This window comes from Quercus robur, chromosome 7, assembly GCF_932294415.1.
Source record: "Quercus robur chromosome 7, dhQueRobu3.1, whole genome shotgun sequence".
In the NCBI taxonomy this organism is placed as follows: domain Eukaryota; kingdom Viridiplantae; phylum Streptophyta; class Magnoliopsida; order Fagales; family Fagaceae; genus Quercus; species Quercus robur.
Window position 1 is genome coordinate 48727337 of NC_065540.1, and position 16847 is coordinate 48744183.

General features: G+C 32.4%; 1 protein-coding gene across 1 annotated transcript; it reads left to right on the top strand.

Annotated features, from left to right (window-relative positions):
* The first annotated feature begins 11931 nt into the window (after nt 1–11931).
* On the top strand, nt 11932–14834 carry LOC126693734 (uncharacterized). Its single transcript, XM_050389863.1, has 2 exons — nt 11932–12183; nt 13479–14834. The coding sequence occupies exon 2, from the start codon at nt 13510–13512 to the stop codon at nt 14815–14817; it is 1308 nt and encodes a 435-aa protein (XP_050245820.1). The 5' UTR covers nt 11932–12183; nt 13479–13509; the 3' UTR covers nt 14818–14834.
* Nucleotides 14835–16847: the final 2013 nt, after the last annotated feature.

A 16847-nucleotide genomic window follows, 5' to 3' on the forward strand; every position in this document is an offset into this window, starting at 1 on the left:
TATATGCTTGTGTACAAAATAAAAAGAAGGAAATTATTCAACTTTAAAGTTGGGGATCAAACTACTCCAAACATGAAGGGAAAATTATTGAATACTCTGAGAGTATCATAAATGCATACTCCCCCCTCTCACATAAATTGGGGATCCCACCATAAATTGAATTAGTGAGACCCACAATTATGTGAGAGGGAGGAATACGCATTTATGGTACTCCGAGAGTACCTAATAATTACCCAACATAAAGGGGGAAAGTACTTTTTTCCACAAATTTTTTTTTTTGGTAAAACTATTTGATTTTTACTTTAAACAATGTGTTAAAAAATCCCAAGAAAACTGTCCGTAAAACTATGAATTTTGACTCAACAAATTAGCTTAAAAAAAAAAAGTCAGGAGCACAATAAATGTCACGATATTTTCTCAATACCTTTATTTTGGCTATGGTGGGCCCTGGTATGATATTTTATAATTTTATTTTTGAGTAATGCTACATCCACAATATTTTCACAACAAATCTTAGACGGTAAATTGTTATTGATTTTTAATAGGAACAACCACTTTAAACCATGCATTAAAATAAATAAATAAAACCAACAAAAGAAAATTGTGCGTAAAATGGTGAATTTTTGCTCACCAAATTTTACTAAACAAAAAAGAAGTCTAGGAACATAACAAAATGTTACAACATTTTCACAATACCTTTATAAAAGCTCTAATTTATGTGAAAACACAAAAGTTGTTTAGACCCCCAAATTAAAATTATGGTTCGGTTGATTTTACTCTAACTTAAACTAAGTGCGGAATAGAGTAAATGTGAGCGAACAAAACAATATACTACTCTAAGTCATTTTCATCATTTAACAACAGTAAAATGAAAGCTAAAAAAGTAGGGAAGAAGAATGCAAACACAGATAACACCGAGACGTGTTATTGAAGAGGAAACCGAAGAACTCGGGGAAAAACCTCTCCATCGCCCTCCAAGCGGTAATTCGATCCACTAGAGAATGAGTTGGAGTACACGAATACAAAAGACCCTTCAAGCTTAGTCTACCCCATGTACTTGAGCCCTTCAAACTCCTACTACAAACAGTCTACCCCATGTACTTGAGCACTTCAAACTCCTACTACAAACTGACTTGACGAAGCCTTGTCTTCTCTAGCTCTTCGAATTACGCAATTCAGCCCGATTGCATCCACCAAACAAATGACATCTTCCAGTACGTCCCAATAGCACCAAAACCTCACTTTACACTCATGATAGGTGTGGTAAATGTTTGGGCTATCAACTTCTCATGGATTTGGATATGGAGAGGTAGGAGTTTAGGAAAACCACAATTGATTGTGTAGAGAATTGTGGGTATGGCAATCTCTAACTCTCAAGGGTTATGACTAAGTTTTTCTCTCTGAAAAGCACTTCATTCAATATGTGGGTAATGTGGGTATATATAGTGTGAGTAGAGATCTGGTGTATCAGATACGACAAACTGGCAAAACAGAATGTTTCGTGGGTATCTCGCGAGAACGCTTTACTCGCGAAATACTCGCGAAAACCAATTGTCACCATATGTCATGAGTCTTCGCATTCTAATCATGTGCTGAGCACATGGCTTCACTTCGTGGGAAGTCTTCTTGCGAGCTACCCGCAAAAACTTCTTTAATCTTCAATGATATCTTGAGTATTCACACTCTCTCTCACACACAACCCTTACAATGAAATCCCACAATAAGGGTATATAAGATTGATCAAAATTACAATCAAATTTAGCACAGAATTAAAGCCAATACAAAATAGTTGTAAATCACAACTTTACACTTTATTTTCAGCCGTGGTAAGTTTTGGTTTGATATATTATTATTTATTTTATAGAAATGCTATCTCCATAATATTTTTATAACAAATTCTAAATGGCAAGCTATTACTGATTTTAAAATGGACATACGACTAATATCACTTTTTTATACATCAATAGTAGCTTACCACCTATAATTTGTTGTGAAATTAATGTAAAAATGTTGTAGACTTAGCAATTTTTTATTTGATCTATAAGAAACTGAGATCTCAAAAATTGTGAATTTATTGTGATAACAAGTGTTACAACATTTTCATAAAACATTTATTTTTAGTTGTAGTTGATCACAGTCTCATATTTTCTTATTTTATTTCGACCTATAAAAAATTGACACCTCAATAATTGTGTATTTTTAAATTTGTTGTGTTAGTATAACAATATATATGCCAACTCATATAAATATTAAAAAAAAAGATCACAAATTGATGGCTAGAAAAAAGAAAAAGAAAAAAAGAAAAAAGAAAGGGCTAATGAAGTGATAAACAACACATGTACATACTGAATAAATCAAAAAGTATGGTAGCTACTACAATAGCTTTACACATTCACACAACAAGTATTACAACATTTTCACAAAATATTTATTTTCAGTTATGGTTGGTCACAGTATCATATTTTATTATTTTATTGGCGTAAATGCACTTTTAGTCCTTACATTTTGACTTTTTTCCATTTTAGTCCCTACATTTTATTTTTTCCACTTTTTGTCCTTAAATCAATTTACGCGTTTCCATTTAAGTCCTTGAAGCTACTTTCCGTCACTAATCTAACGGGCAAACTAACAGATGAATAAAATAATAATAAAAAATTTACTGTAGCATGCCACGTTAGATTATAATTTAAAATATTTATTTTTCAATTTTAACAAAAGAAAAAATATGAGTTGCCCAGATCTAGGTTCATCTTCATCAAGAACACCAAAGAACACAAACCCAGATTTTAAACATAACAACACATGCCCAGATTTTCTTGCATTTTCTTGCCCTTTCTTGTCAACCAAACACAAACACGAATCAATCTCCAGCAAGAACACAAACACAAACCTAGCAGCAGATCTTCTCAGATTTTCTCAAACCACAAAACCCAGATATACAAAATCTCAACTCAAACCCAGATTTTCTCATCTTTCAATCAACAACGAAATCTCCAGCAAATAAATTTCATAAACGCAGAAACCAAATTCATAAACCCAGAAAATTCAGCATAAAAACACCATTAAAAAAAAAATCATAAATTCCGAAGCCCCCCATCCTCAAACCCTCAAACCTAAGCAAAATCATTTCTCAGTTCTTTTTCATTCATTGTTTGGCTACCAAGAAAATGAAAGAATAAAAATTTGGACAGCACCATCAAAGTCCATTCCGTCTCCATAGTCTCTCCAGAAAAAAAAAAAAAAAAAAAAAAAAAAACACCTAAACTACAAAAAAAAATCTCACAATGGAAAAACCCACAACAAGCTGAACGTGTCAACGGGTCGACTCGTCGCGATCGGAGATCTCCACGGCGATTTGGAGAAGTCGAAGCAAGAGTTACGACATAAACGACTCCGGCGACTGGACTGGCGGGTCAATGACTGTGGTTCAAGTCGGCGATGTACTCGATCGCGGTGGCGATGAGATTAAAATACTCAATTTTCTCGAGAGACTTCAATGGCAAGCGGTGAAAGCCAGCGGCAAAGTCATCACCATGAACGATAACCGCAAGACCTTGAACGTGGAAAGAGACTTCCTGTACATGTCGGAATCGGGTTGTGAAGAGTTTAGGGTTTGGGCGCACAACAACATGATGCGTCGAGAGCCATTGAAATCCAACCCAAATGGAACAAGCTTGACCAAACCAGATCCCCTTTTCCACCTTCTGTTCTTGTTGTTATGTTTCTGGTGTGTTCTTCTTCTTCTTTTTATTTATTTTATTTATTTTTTTTTAATTCTTAACTCATATTTTTTCTTTTGTTAAAATTTAAAAATAAATATTTTAAATTATAATCTGACGTGGCATGCTACAGTAAAGTTTTTATTATTATTTTATTCATCTGTTAGTTTGCCCGTTAGATTAGTGACGGAAAGTAGCTTCAAGGACTTAAATGGAAACGCGTAAATTGATTTAAGGACTAAAAGTGGAAAAAATAAAATGTAGGGACTAAAATGGAAAAAAGTCAAAATGTAAGGACTAAAAGTGCATTTACGCCTATTTTATTTCGATTTATAAGAAATTGACACCTCAATAATTGTGAAAATATTGTAAAATTTGTTGTATCAGTATAACAATATCTTTGTTTTTAGTTGTCGTTAGTTCTAGTATGATATTTTATTTTGACTTATAATGAATTAACATTTCAACAATTGTGAAAATATTGTGACAATTTATTGTGTTAACTAACAGTCATATATATATATAAAGAGTTAACCGAGCGATATTACCCAAAAAAAAAAGAGGCCAGTGAACAGTGCAAATTGATCAAACCAAAAAAAGTAGTTACTACTATAGTTTTACGCATTTACACTTTTGTTATGAAAGTGTTGTGAAAAATGTTGTGGATGTAGCACTTCTTTTTTCACAATACCTTTATTTTTTGTTGTGGTTGGTTCTAACGTGATATTTTATTTTGACCTATAAGGAATTAACACCTTAACAATTGTGAAAATATTGTGACAATTTATTGTGTTAACTAACAGCTCTCTCTCTATATATATATATATAAAGGAGTAGACAGGACGATATTACCCGAAAGAAAAGAAAAAAAAAAGAAAAAAAAAAGCAAAATAGTGCAAAGTATTAAATAAACCAAATGGTTGTAGTGTTTACTGTAGCTTTAGCGCATTGACGCTTTTATATATAGACTAATAAGGGTTGCACGTGCAAGGCACTTGCTGCCCTCTGAGTGAAAAATTCTAGATAGATTTTTTTTTTTTTTTTAAATAGTATCAAATCATGTATTTACATTTATAATGATTATTTAACATATGATTATCCATTTAGTATAATAATTTCTTAGAACATATTTACTAAAGACAGTATCTACTCATAAAAAAATTCTACTAAGAATGATAATAAATGTTGTCATCTTCTAACAATAAACAACTAAGGCCTCGTTTGGGAGGAGGGAATGGAATGGAATGGAAAGGAATAAAAAGAATAATTTTAGAATATTCTTCCCTTCCCCTTGTTTGGGAGTTTTAATGGAGGGAATGGAAAATTCATTCCCTTGTTTGGGAGTTTAAGTAGAAGGGAATGGAATGAGTAGGAGGGAACACTCATTCCTCTCTATTCCCTTAAAACCTCAAATTTTCATTCCCCCCGAAATTGGGAGGAATGGGAGGGAATGAAATTAGATTTAATGATTTTTTTACTAAAACTCCCAAAATACCCCTGTATATTCAATTATTTATTTTAAAATAAGGGTCTAATAGTAATATTGTTATAAAATGAATCCATTTCATTCCCTCCATGTTGCTCCCAAACAAAATTACTTACATTCCATTCCTTTCCATTCCTTCATTTTAAAATATCCAATCAAGGTTACTTAATTCCATTCCATTCCATTCTTTTCCATTCCTTTCTCTTGTTTAAATACATTCCATTCCATTCCATTCTTTTCCATTCCTTTCTCTTGTTTAAATACATTCCATTCCATTCCATTCCATTCCTTTCCATTCCCTTATGATCATTTTATTCCATTCCATTCCCTTCCCTTATGAACTCCCAAACGGAGCCTAAGGCTCCGCTTGGAAGGAGGGAATGAAATGTAATGGAAAGGAATAAAAAGAATAATTTTAGAATATTCTTCTCTTCTCTTGTTTGGGAGTTTTAATGGAGGGAATGGAAAGTCCATTCCCTTGTTTGGGAGTTTAAGTGAGAGGGAATGGAATGGGTAGGAGGGAACACTCATTCCTCTCTATTCCCTTAAAACATTAAATTTTCATTCCCCCCGAAATTGGGAGGAATGGGAGGGAATGAAATTAGATTTAATGATTTTTTTTACTAGAACTCCCAAAATACCCCTATATATTCAACCTTTTATTTTAAAATAGGGGTCTAATAGTAATATTGTCATAAAATGATTCCATTCCATTCTCTCCATGTTGCTCCCAAACAGGATTACTTACATCCCATTCCTTTCCATTCCTTTATTTTAAAAGATCCAATCAAGGTTACTTAATTCCATTCCATTCCATTCTTTTCCATTCCTTTCCCTTACTTAAATACATTCCATTCCATTCCATTCTTTTCCATTCCCTTATGACCATCTCATTCAATTCCATTCCATTCCCTTATGAACTCCCAAGCGGAGCCTAAGGCTCCGCTTGGGAGGAGGGAATGAAATGGAATGAAAAGGAATAAAAAGAGTAATTTTAGAATATTTTTCCCTTCTCTTGTTTGGGAGTTTTAATGGAGGGAATGGAAAGTCCATTCCCTTATTTGGGAGTTTAAGTGAGAGGGAATGGAATGGGTAGAAGGGAACACTCATTCCTCTCTATTCCCTCAAAACCTCAAATTTTCATTCCCCCCGAAATTGGGAGGAATGGGAGGGAATGGAATTAGATTTAATTATTTTTTTACTAAAACTCCCAAAATACCCCTATATATTCAACCCTTTATTTTAAAATAGGGGTCTAATAGTAATATTGTCATAAAATGATTTCATTCCATTCTCTCCATATTGCTCCCAAACAGGATTACTTACATTCTATTCAATTTCATTCATTTCCATTCCTTTATTTTAAAACATCCAATCAAGTTTACTTAATTCCATTCCATTCTTTTCCATTCCATTCCCTTACTTAAATACATTCCATTCCATTCAATTCATTTCCATTCTCTTATGACCATCTCATTTCATTACATTCCATTCCCTTATGAACTCCTAAGCAGAGCCTAAGTTTTGATAAAACACTATCACAATATTTAAATTTTCGCAATAAATGATGACATATACTACAATTGAAACTCTTTATCAAATTAAATACCTACAACCATTTGTAATGAATATTTTGTTATTCATACTTCCTTTTTTAACATTTTATTTTATGAGCCTAACTACGATGATTAGCTTACTTAATTTTTAATGAGCACCTTTTTAAGAAAGAAAAGAAAAGAAAAAATAACAAAAGACATATGTCATTAAAGTTTTTATTAGATAAAATTATAAATCTAAAAGATTTAAACCTCTAATAAATTAGTGTTCTCTAGGTAACAAATAGAATACCATGGATCACCATTTTTACTTTTTAAATATGGCAAACACATAAAACTCAAATACATAAAGAAAATTTTTGGGACATTAAAATTTAGTGAGGCATTTTAGATATTGAACAATGAAATATTCTAGGAATCATAAGATTTTGTTAGGATTTAACTAAAAGAGTAACAGCAGGGATTATATGCTTGTTTGCAAAATATAAAGGAGGAAATTATTCAACTTTAAAATTGGGGAAGAAACTATTCCAAACATAAAGGGGGAAAATACTTTTTTCTATAATTTTGTTTTGTTGGTAAAACTATGTGTTTTTTTTTATTTTAAACAATGTGTTAAAAAAACCCAAGAAAACTGTATGTAAAATTATGAATTTTAACTCAACAAAATGGCTAAAAAAAAAAAAGTCAGGAACACAATAAATGTCATTATATTTTCTCAATATCTTTATTTTAACTATGGTGGGCCCTAGTATGATATTTTATAATTTTATTTTAAAATAATGTTGCATATACAACATTTTCACAACAAATTATAAATGGTAAATTATTATTGATTTTTAATTGGGATAGCCACTTTAAACTGTGCATTAAAAAAAAAAAAACCAATAGAATAAAATTGTGCGTGAAATAGTGAATTTTTGCTTGCCAAATTGACTAAACAAAAAAAAGAAGTCTAGAAATACAACAAAATGTCACAATATTTTCACAATACCTTTATTTTCAGCCATGGTAATTTTCGATTTGATATATTATTATTTATTTTATAGAAATGTTATCTCCAAAATATTTCCATTACAAATTCTAAATGACAAGTTGTTATTGATTTTAAAATGGACCCACAACTAATATTACTTTTTTACCCATCAATAGTAACTTACCACTTATGATTTGTTGTGAAATTAATGTGACAATGTTGTGAACTTAGCAAATTTTTATTTGATCGATAAGAAATTGAGATCTTAACAATTGTGAAAATATTGTGATAACAACAAGTGTTACAACATTTTCACAAAACATTTATTTTCAGTTGTGGTTGATCATAATCTCATATTTTATTATTTTATTTCAACCTATAAAAAATTGGCACCTCAATAATTGTGTATTGTTGTGAAATTTGTTGTGTCAGTATAAAAATACATTTATTTTTAATTGTGGTTAGTTTCAGCTCATATAAATATATATTTTTAAAAAGGGCACAACCCGATGACTAGGAAAAAAAAAGAAAGAAAAAAAAAAAAAAGAAGAAGAAGAAGAAGAGAAAGGGCTAATGAAGTGATGAATAGTATCTATTGAATAAATCAAAAAGTACTGTAGTTACAACAGTAGCTTTTACATATTCACACAACAAGTGTTACAACATTTTCACAAAATATTTATTTTCAATTGTGGTTGGTCATAGTCTCATATTTTATTTCGACTTATACGAAATTGACACCTCAATAATTGTGAAAATATTGTGAATTTTGTTATGTCAGTATAACAATACCTTTATTTTTAATTGTGGTTAGTTCCAATATGATATTTTATTTTTACTTATAAGGAATTAACATCTCAACAATTGTGAAAATATTGTGACAATTTATTATGTTAACTAACAGCTCTATACATATACCCCAAAAAAAAGGCCATTGAACAGTGCAAATTGAACAAAAAAAAAAAAAATTGTAGCTACTACTATAGCTTTACGCATTCACACTTTTATTATGAAAGTGTTGTGAAAAATATTGTGGATGTAACACTTCTTTTTTTACAATACCTTTATTTTTAGTTGTAGTTGGTTTGTCACAATATCTTCACAATTATTGAGGTGTTAATTTCTTATAGGTCAAAATAAAATATCATTCTAGTGTTAATTTCTTATAGGTCAAAATAAAATATCATTCTAGAAGTTCTAGCATGATATTTTATTTTGACCTATAAAAAATTAACACTTCAATAATTGTGAAAATATTATGACAACTTATTGTGTTAACTTATATATAAAAAAAAAAAAAATTAGACCGGACGATATTATCCGAAGGAAAAAAAGAAAAGAAAAAAAGACGCAACAAAACCATGCTTAAGGCTGCGTTTGGTTTGATGTAAATCGAATTCCAGATGTAAATCGAATTCCACGTGTAAAATGAATGCAGGAGAAAATAAATTCCCGTAAGGAAAATGAAATCCAGGTGTTTGGTTCTGCAATTGAAAATAGTCTGGAAAACGATTTTCGGTGTTTGGTAACATTTTGAAAATGCTATTTTCCTACAAATGCTTCACATTTTCTTAGCCATTTTCTCAGCCATTTTCTCAACTTCCAAACAAATTTTACAACAGAAAATTTCAAAATATACACTTAACACAACCAAAAATCAAAATAAAACCATTTATTCACAATTTATACATAATATACTGGTGAGAGTAGGAAGAAAGAGTGAGAGATAGATTGGGAAAGAGAGAGATCGATACCAACGGAGGACAGCAGCGGCCAGATCGGGAAAGAGAGAGATCAATACAAACGGAGGACAGCGGTAGCTAGATCGGGTGGGTGTGGGTTTGCCGAAATGGGGATTGGGTTATGTGGGTAGATGGGTAGCTTGGATGCAGATCGAAGCTCATGGAGGAGGGTAGCTTGGATGATGGCGAGGGTGGTGATGGCGGTGGTGGATCGGAGACATGCAGCGGTGGAGCATGGCGGTGAGGTTGAGTGGGTGCGATCTCGACGGTATTGGGGTGCGACGAGCCGGTGCTGAGGTGCGATCTTGATGGTGCTTCAGGCAGCGCGATCTCGCCGGTGCTGGGGTGCGACGAGACCGATACGATCCGCGCGGTGCGACCTGGTGAGACCGATGTGATCTGGTGTGATCGACGCGATCTCTCCTTGTTGTTTCTCTCTCTCTCTCTCTCTCTTTTATTTTCCTGGGATGGAAATCATTTGAAGGTAAAATAAAACCTGAAATGGTTTTATGCCCCAGGTAGTGTATTGTATAGTCAATGCAGAAAATGAATTCCGTTTGACTCAATTTTCTGTAGCTACCAAACACAAAAGTTGGTGTAAAATGATTTCCTAAAATCATTTGAAAGCAAAACAAATGCAGCCTAAGCATTGAATAAACCAAATTATGCTTTAGCGCATTGGCACTTTTTAATAGTTTTATATACAGAGAAGAGATATAGAAATAATAGGAAGGTTGCGCAGCTTTATTAATATTTTTTGACAAAAGGTTGTTGGCCTTTTAATAAATGCTTTTAGAATTTAGAAAAGTCGGTTGAAAATAAAGAATACTCCAAATTTGTACACGTACATAGTACAAACTTTTCACAATCCTAAATTTGGGATAGATTCCTGAAAACGGAATTCGACCAACTCCCAACAAAGTTCCAAGCTACTTTGTGTCCTTTTCAAAATCATTTGTTCGAAAATCACCGATTGGATGTGTTGTTTGAGGGTGGACCCTATACGCGTTTTGAACACGTATTCAAACTGCATCGGGTCCAATAGAATTGTCAATAGACTAGACTTAAACTATAAATGTCTATATCCATACCTGTTAACTTTGTGAATGGGTTGGGGTCAGATGAAAGGAGTTAATATTGTACTAGAAACAGTTTTGATTTGGTCGGAATATTTTGATACTGATTAATAACTAAATATTATTTCAAAATTACTCTTACTGATAAATATAAATATTTACTTATATATATATATATATATATGTTTATTAGTCAAAATTCATGTAATTTGTTAAAATTAGTTAAAATTATAAATCTATATCACATCTAATATGTTACAATCTCTTATTCAATAGTGTAAAATATAAGTTTTACATTTCATCTTTATCAAATTCAGACCCATAATAATAATGGTAGACATATTGAGGAATGCTATCGTCATACACTTTCACAATAAACCCTAATTGATATGTTGTTATTAGCTGTTAGAAGTTGGTAAAAGTAAATTACAATAATGGGTTTAAATTAGAACTAATAACATTTTACTACTTAAAATTTATTATGAAAATATTATAAAAATATTGTGAATATAACAATATAATCTAAAATTAGATTATATGTGTTTAGTACAGCTCCTTTGCTCTACTTCGACCAAATCAATTAATTTCAAGATTATTTTAACGGCAGATATTCAAAGAAAAAAAAAACTATATAAATAATTACCAAAAATAGGATCAATAAATTGCTGAACACAATTAATTGGGGTTTCCTCTATCCAAAAGACATCTGTATCAATAACTCTAGCATACTTGGCTTAAGAAAAAAATCCAAGTGTACCTAAAACAGCCAACAGAATTTTGTAGGTGGCCCACGCATGGCGTATAGCCTGCTTAAAAATAAAGTATCGTTCGACATCGAATAAAAAAATAAAGTCGGTCCTTCAAATTGATGTAAAACAAATTGAAAAAAAAATCTGTGTGTAAAACAGGAGAAATTATTGGGACCTCAATGTGGTCCTCCCAGCTCCTCTCACCAGATAAGAAAGTGCCACTTAGTTTAACTTACTCAGCTCTACATCACCACTGATTTGAATAGAGAGCTTTGAAAACCTGCTAAAAAATAAAGTAGGTCCTTCAAGTTGGCCGTGAAGTACTTGCTGGTATTTGGTAAATTAATGTAACTGTAATTAATTAATTAATTAAGAGATGGATAGAAATCTGTTTTCTTTAACTTTACTAAGAGCATCTCCAACAGAGCTAGGCATATCTAAAATTTGGAGAAAAAAACCACCATTCACGCCCAAAACGAAGTCCAGCAGCCTCTCTATCTCTATTTTTTTTTTTAGATTTGCTACAGTGACTCTCCAGGCCTGGAGAGCACTGTAGCAATCACTGTAGCATTTGTAAAAAATATTTCTGATTAAACTAATACCGGTTGAATTAAAAAATTAGTTTTTTCTCTTTCCTTCCTTTCTCTTTCTTCTTCACTCCGTCTCTCTCTTGCTTCTCTTTAGAAAAAAACTCTCTCTTTGCTTCTCATCAGAAAACGACGGTGAAGCATAAAATCGACGAAGCTCTCTCTCACAAAACGATCTGCCCAGATATTTTGAAGCCCAAATCGTGGCTCAACCACCAGTGAGGAAGAACGGAAATCTGAGAACATCGGTCAACAATGGAAATCTGAGAATATCGGTCAACAACGGAAATCGGTACCCAAAATTTGATTTCATGGTTTTTTTTGAATAATGTTTGAATTTATTGGTGGTTTTGCATGATTTGCTATTGCTATTGTCTGGATTTAGTTTTGGATTTATGGGTTTTTTCTATGTATCTCTGATTTGTGTTTTTCTTTTCACTCTGTTTCTTGATCTCATCTATAGCTATTTAATCAATCTTATTTAGAGTCAATAAGCTAATCTGATTCCTTTTAGTTTCTTATTTTTTAATAAATTTTTTGGCTTCATCTCTATTTTTGCATGCCAACTGTTTGACTTAAGGCCTTCCCTGATACAGAGCTTAATCCCTTTCTTTCTTCCTTCCTTCTTCTTGTTCTTTTATTTTTTTTCAATGCATTTTGATTCATGTGTTACGGTAATATGATTGAAATCTTGCTCTGAGGAAAACAGAGAAGGCAGGGGAAACTTGGGAAATTTTTTCTTAGACAGTAGTTGTTGAATATATATATATATATATATATATAGACACACACCAACAGAGAGGTTTCTGAGAGAAGCAATGGACGGGAATAAGAAAATGGCGTCATCTTCTTCCTTGACTTCTGAACTTTTTAGGTCCAATTAAAGAATCTTCTTCGTCATCTGGGATTTTTGGGTCTGTCTTTGTGCCTTCAACCAAAGTATTGGCTTTAATCTCAGTTCAATTTTGTTGTTTTGAGCTAATGTTTAGAATCTATAAATATGTGATGTATTTTCTTTGATTGTTTCAATTTGATTTTCATTGATTTTATTTTGTTATGTTCGTCTGTTTTCAATAAATCTCCTCTCAAGTAACAAATGTGTCATGCCCAACAAAAAAACAAGTGCATATCTTTGTGTGGAGCAATGAAATTGTTCATTCAGTATTAGGTTCGAGAGGCTTGAGGGCAAGCTTTTTGGGTTAAGACTAAAGATAGCCCCAAAATGGAAGTACCCAGCCTAGGGTAGTTGAGAGCAGGCCAAGGACAGGGCCTAAAATAACCAACCAACATGAATGCAAGAAGTTATTTAGGTTTCAGTGGAGAGGATCTTTCTAAAACTAGAACTCAGTTTCTAAACTGTAGGGAAGCCATTGTTTTTTGCAGTGTGAGTATCCTGGACGCCATATAAGGGAGTTCTTAATCTTCTACAAAGAACTCCCTGTGGTAAAAACATTTATTTAGACCTAGGCCTGAAGTATGGTGTTGATTTGTGATTTATCATTCATTCCTCTGGAGTTTGTTTCTTGTTTTGCTAGAGATTAAAAGTTTAAATGCTTTGCTAAGTAAACCTTTTGAATGCTTTTTTAGATACTTGGCAGCAACTTGGGAAATTTTGTCCATGGGTCGTAATACAAATTATGCACGTAATATGCTTCTAAATGACTCTGATTCCGATGATGATTTTGAGATAATTGCGCTTCTTGCATTGGAAGAAGAAAGATTAGAAAAAGAAAGGGCATCAACATCACGTCGTGGTTCTGTTCCAGGCCGTAGGTGTATCCAACGTGATCATGAGCAAGGCCACCAAAGACTTTTTCAAGACTATTTTGCAGAATCACCAGTATATCCTCCTAACATATTTCGGAGGAGGTTTCGAATGAGTCGTTCTCTTTTTTTACGTATTAAATCTAATCTAGAAGAGAAAGATGAATATTTTGTTCAAAAAAGAAATGCTACCGGATTGCTTGGTTTGTCTTCCCTTCAGAAGATGACTGCCGCACTAAGGATGCTTGCGTATGGAGTAGCGGCAGATTTTACAGATGAATATGTGAGAATTGGAGAAAGCACTGCAATAGAGAGTCTCAAAAAATTTGTTGAAGCCATAGTCGATATTTATTCTACAGAGTACTTGAGGTCTCCAAATAGCAATGACATTGCTAGGTTGCTAAGAGTTGGTGAAAGGCGTGGATTTCCAGGGATGCTAGGAAGCATTGATTGCATGCACTGGAAATGGAAGAATTGCCCATCGGGGTGGAAAGGTCAGTATACTGGTCATAGTCGTGAGCCAACAATTATTTTGGAAGCAGTAGCATCATATGATCTTTGGATATGGCATGCATTTTTTGGGTTACCTGGGTCTCATAATGACATCAACGTGCTAGACCGTTCTTTTATATTTACCAACCTTGCTCAAGGTCGTGCACCTTCGGTGAATTACTCAATCAATGGACATGATTATACAATGGGATATTATCTTGCTGATGGTATATATCCTTCATGGTCCACTTTTGTAAAGACAATCTCCGTTCCACTGGGTAGAAAGAATAGTCTTTTTGCTACAACTCAGGAGTCAACAAGGAAGGATGTAGAGCGTGCGTTTGGAGTACTTCAAGCACGATTTGCAATCATTCGTGGGCCTGCACGTCTTTGGAAAACAGAGGCTCTTGATTACATTATGAAGGCATGCATAATATTGCATAACATGATAATTGAAGATGAACGTGATACTAATGGAGCAGAAGACTTTGATTATGAACAATTGCCTGAAAGCATCCCTACAACAGTGTCCCATGAGCCTGCAGAAGAATTTAGTCAATTTACGGCATTCATTGCAGCCCATGAAAAAATTAGAGATACAGAAACTCATTTTCAACTCCAATTGGATCTCATTGAGCACTTGTGGCAACGATATAGTGATTCGATGTAATTTGAAATTTCTCTTCATTTATGTTAGTTTTCTACAGGTTAAATTCGATGTAATTTGAAATTTATCATATCTATGTTAATTTTGAAATTTATCAAGTCTTTTTGAAAAGTATGACTATTGAAAAATATTACCATTTGAAAAAAATAACCCTTAAAAAAAAAGGCTATTGAGAAAATATAATTGTTGGAAAATTTGAAAATGTTACTGTTGGGAAATTTAAAAATATAGCTGTTAGGAATTTGAAAAATATAGTTGTTGGGAATGAATAAAAAAATAATAAAGAAAGATTAAAGAAATAATAAAGAAAGAATGAAGAAATAATATTTAAATGAGATAGAGAAAGAATAGAGAGTCTGTTGGAAAGTGTATTTTAAAAAGTGGGTAGCTAAAAGCTAAATGTCACTATTCATTCTCCAAACAGGCAAAAATTAGGCAAAAATTTGGAGAGGCTGCTGGAAATGCTCTAAGAGTTGTATTTATTCCATCTCATTGTAAAATGAAGTCCATCAAAAAAATTATTGATAATGTTAATTTATTTAGAAAATCAACCTAGTTGTTCTAAAATCTTTTTCTATCTTTCTTGGTCATCTCTTTGACCGAACGTTCATGGTTTAAGATATTTTGTCATTTTTTTATTTTAGTATTTTACTCTCTTTAGTGCCACGCACGGGGTGGACTAGTTACTAGTTAGGTACCTATAATATGATACATCTCACCAAATCCTCCAAGTCCAACCATTTTCAAATAGATTAACACAAAAAATTGGTACACAATAAGATTTATTGTAAACTTTATCATGTAAAAATCATGTGAGGTAAAATGATAGTATAAAAATAGTGTACAAAATTTCAAATATCATTTATAACTAAAATCTTTCAAATTTTATTAATGACGCAAATGATGACTACGAATATTTCTAAACCACAGAGATAGTGGCACCTTTTCCGAATAAGATAAAAATCAACATATATAAAAGAGCACATAATAAATACTCCATCTTTTTCCTGGCCTGGAAACAAAGGAAGGCCCAAGCATTTCTAATTATCACCTTGATAAGACTCTAAAATAGACGTGATAAAAAAAAAAAAAAAAAATAGATGGTGACTCTTTAACTAACCCCTATATCTTGTGATATTAATTTTAGTTAGTTCAATTGGTAAAATCTTTGAAGATTGTATAAGAGATCTGGGGTTCGCTCCACACCACACCTGCACCAAAAATTGATTGGCGTCTTAGTCTGATGATAAAAAACTATCATTAAGAAGAGCGAACGTCATAGGTTGAAACTTTCTAAAAAAAAATTAAAAGAATATATATACCTCTAACATATCATGATGATTCGGGACATGAAGGTCAAACATCTGAAGGATGCATGCTAAGCAGTGTTAATTTATGGCCACGAGGAAAAAAAAAGGGATGAGAAACTTCCGGTGGTAGAGATATTTGCTCATTTTCTATTGAGTAAATGATGCGGTATTTTTGCTACAAGAGAATATCTCGTTTAGTCGTTTTGTGTACGAAAGACAAGGGTTAGGCCAGCCGTAGCCCGCAAATTTTACTAATGTGGCTCGCTTGAGGTTTGAATTTCAGTGCATAGTATCTAAAAAATATTCTATAGTAATACTATTATTTATTAGTAGGAAATAATGAATGCGGATATGGTGCTACTCAAAGTTAAAAATTGATTTTCAATTTCAATTTTTGAATTAGAAAACTTGTTAAACTTTCAACCTCTTACTTCTTCTTTTTTTTTTTTTAACCTCTCAAACTTTTAAATCTCACAATTACGCCTTACAATTATTGTAGAAATCCAAATTTAGATGGGAGGCCTCATTGGCCTCCCATCTAGATTTGGATTTCTACAATAATATTGAAAAAAAAAATGAAAAAGAAATTGTAGTAAAAAGACAACAGTTGTTAGGGATAATTTCATATGGAAGAGATGGGATTGAGAAAAATGGAACAACTATCACTAATAACAAAAATATTATTATGTTAAGAGTATACATATAACAAAGTCAATAATGTAG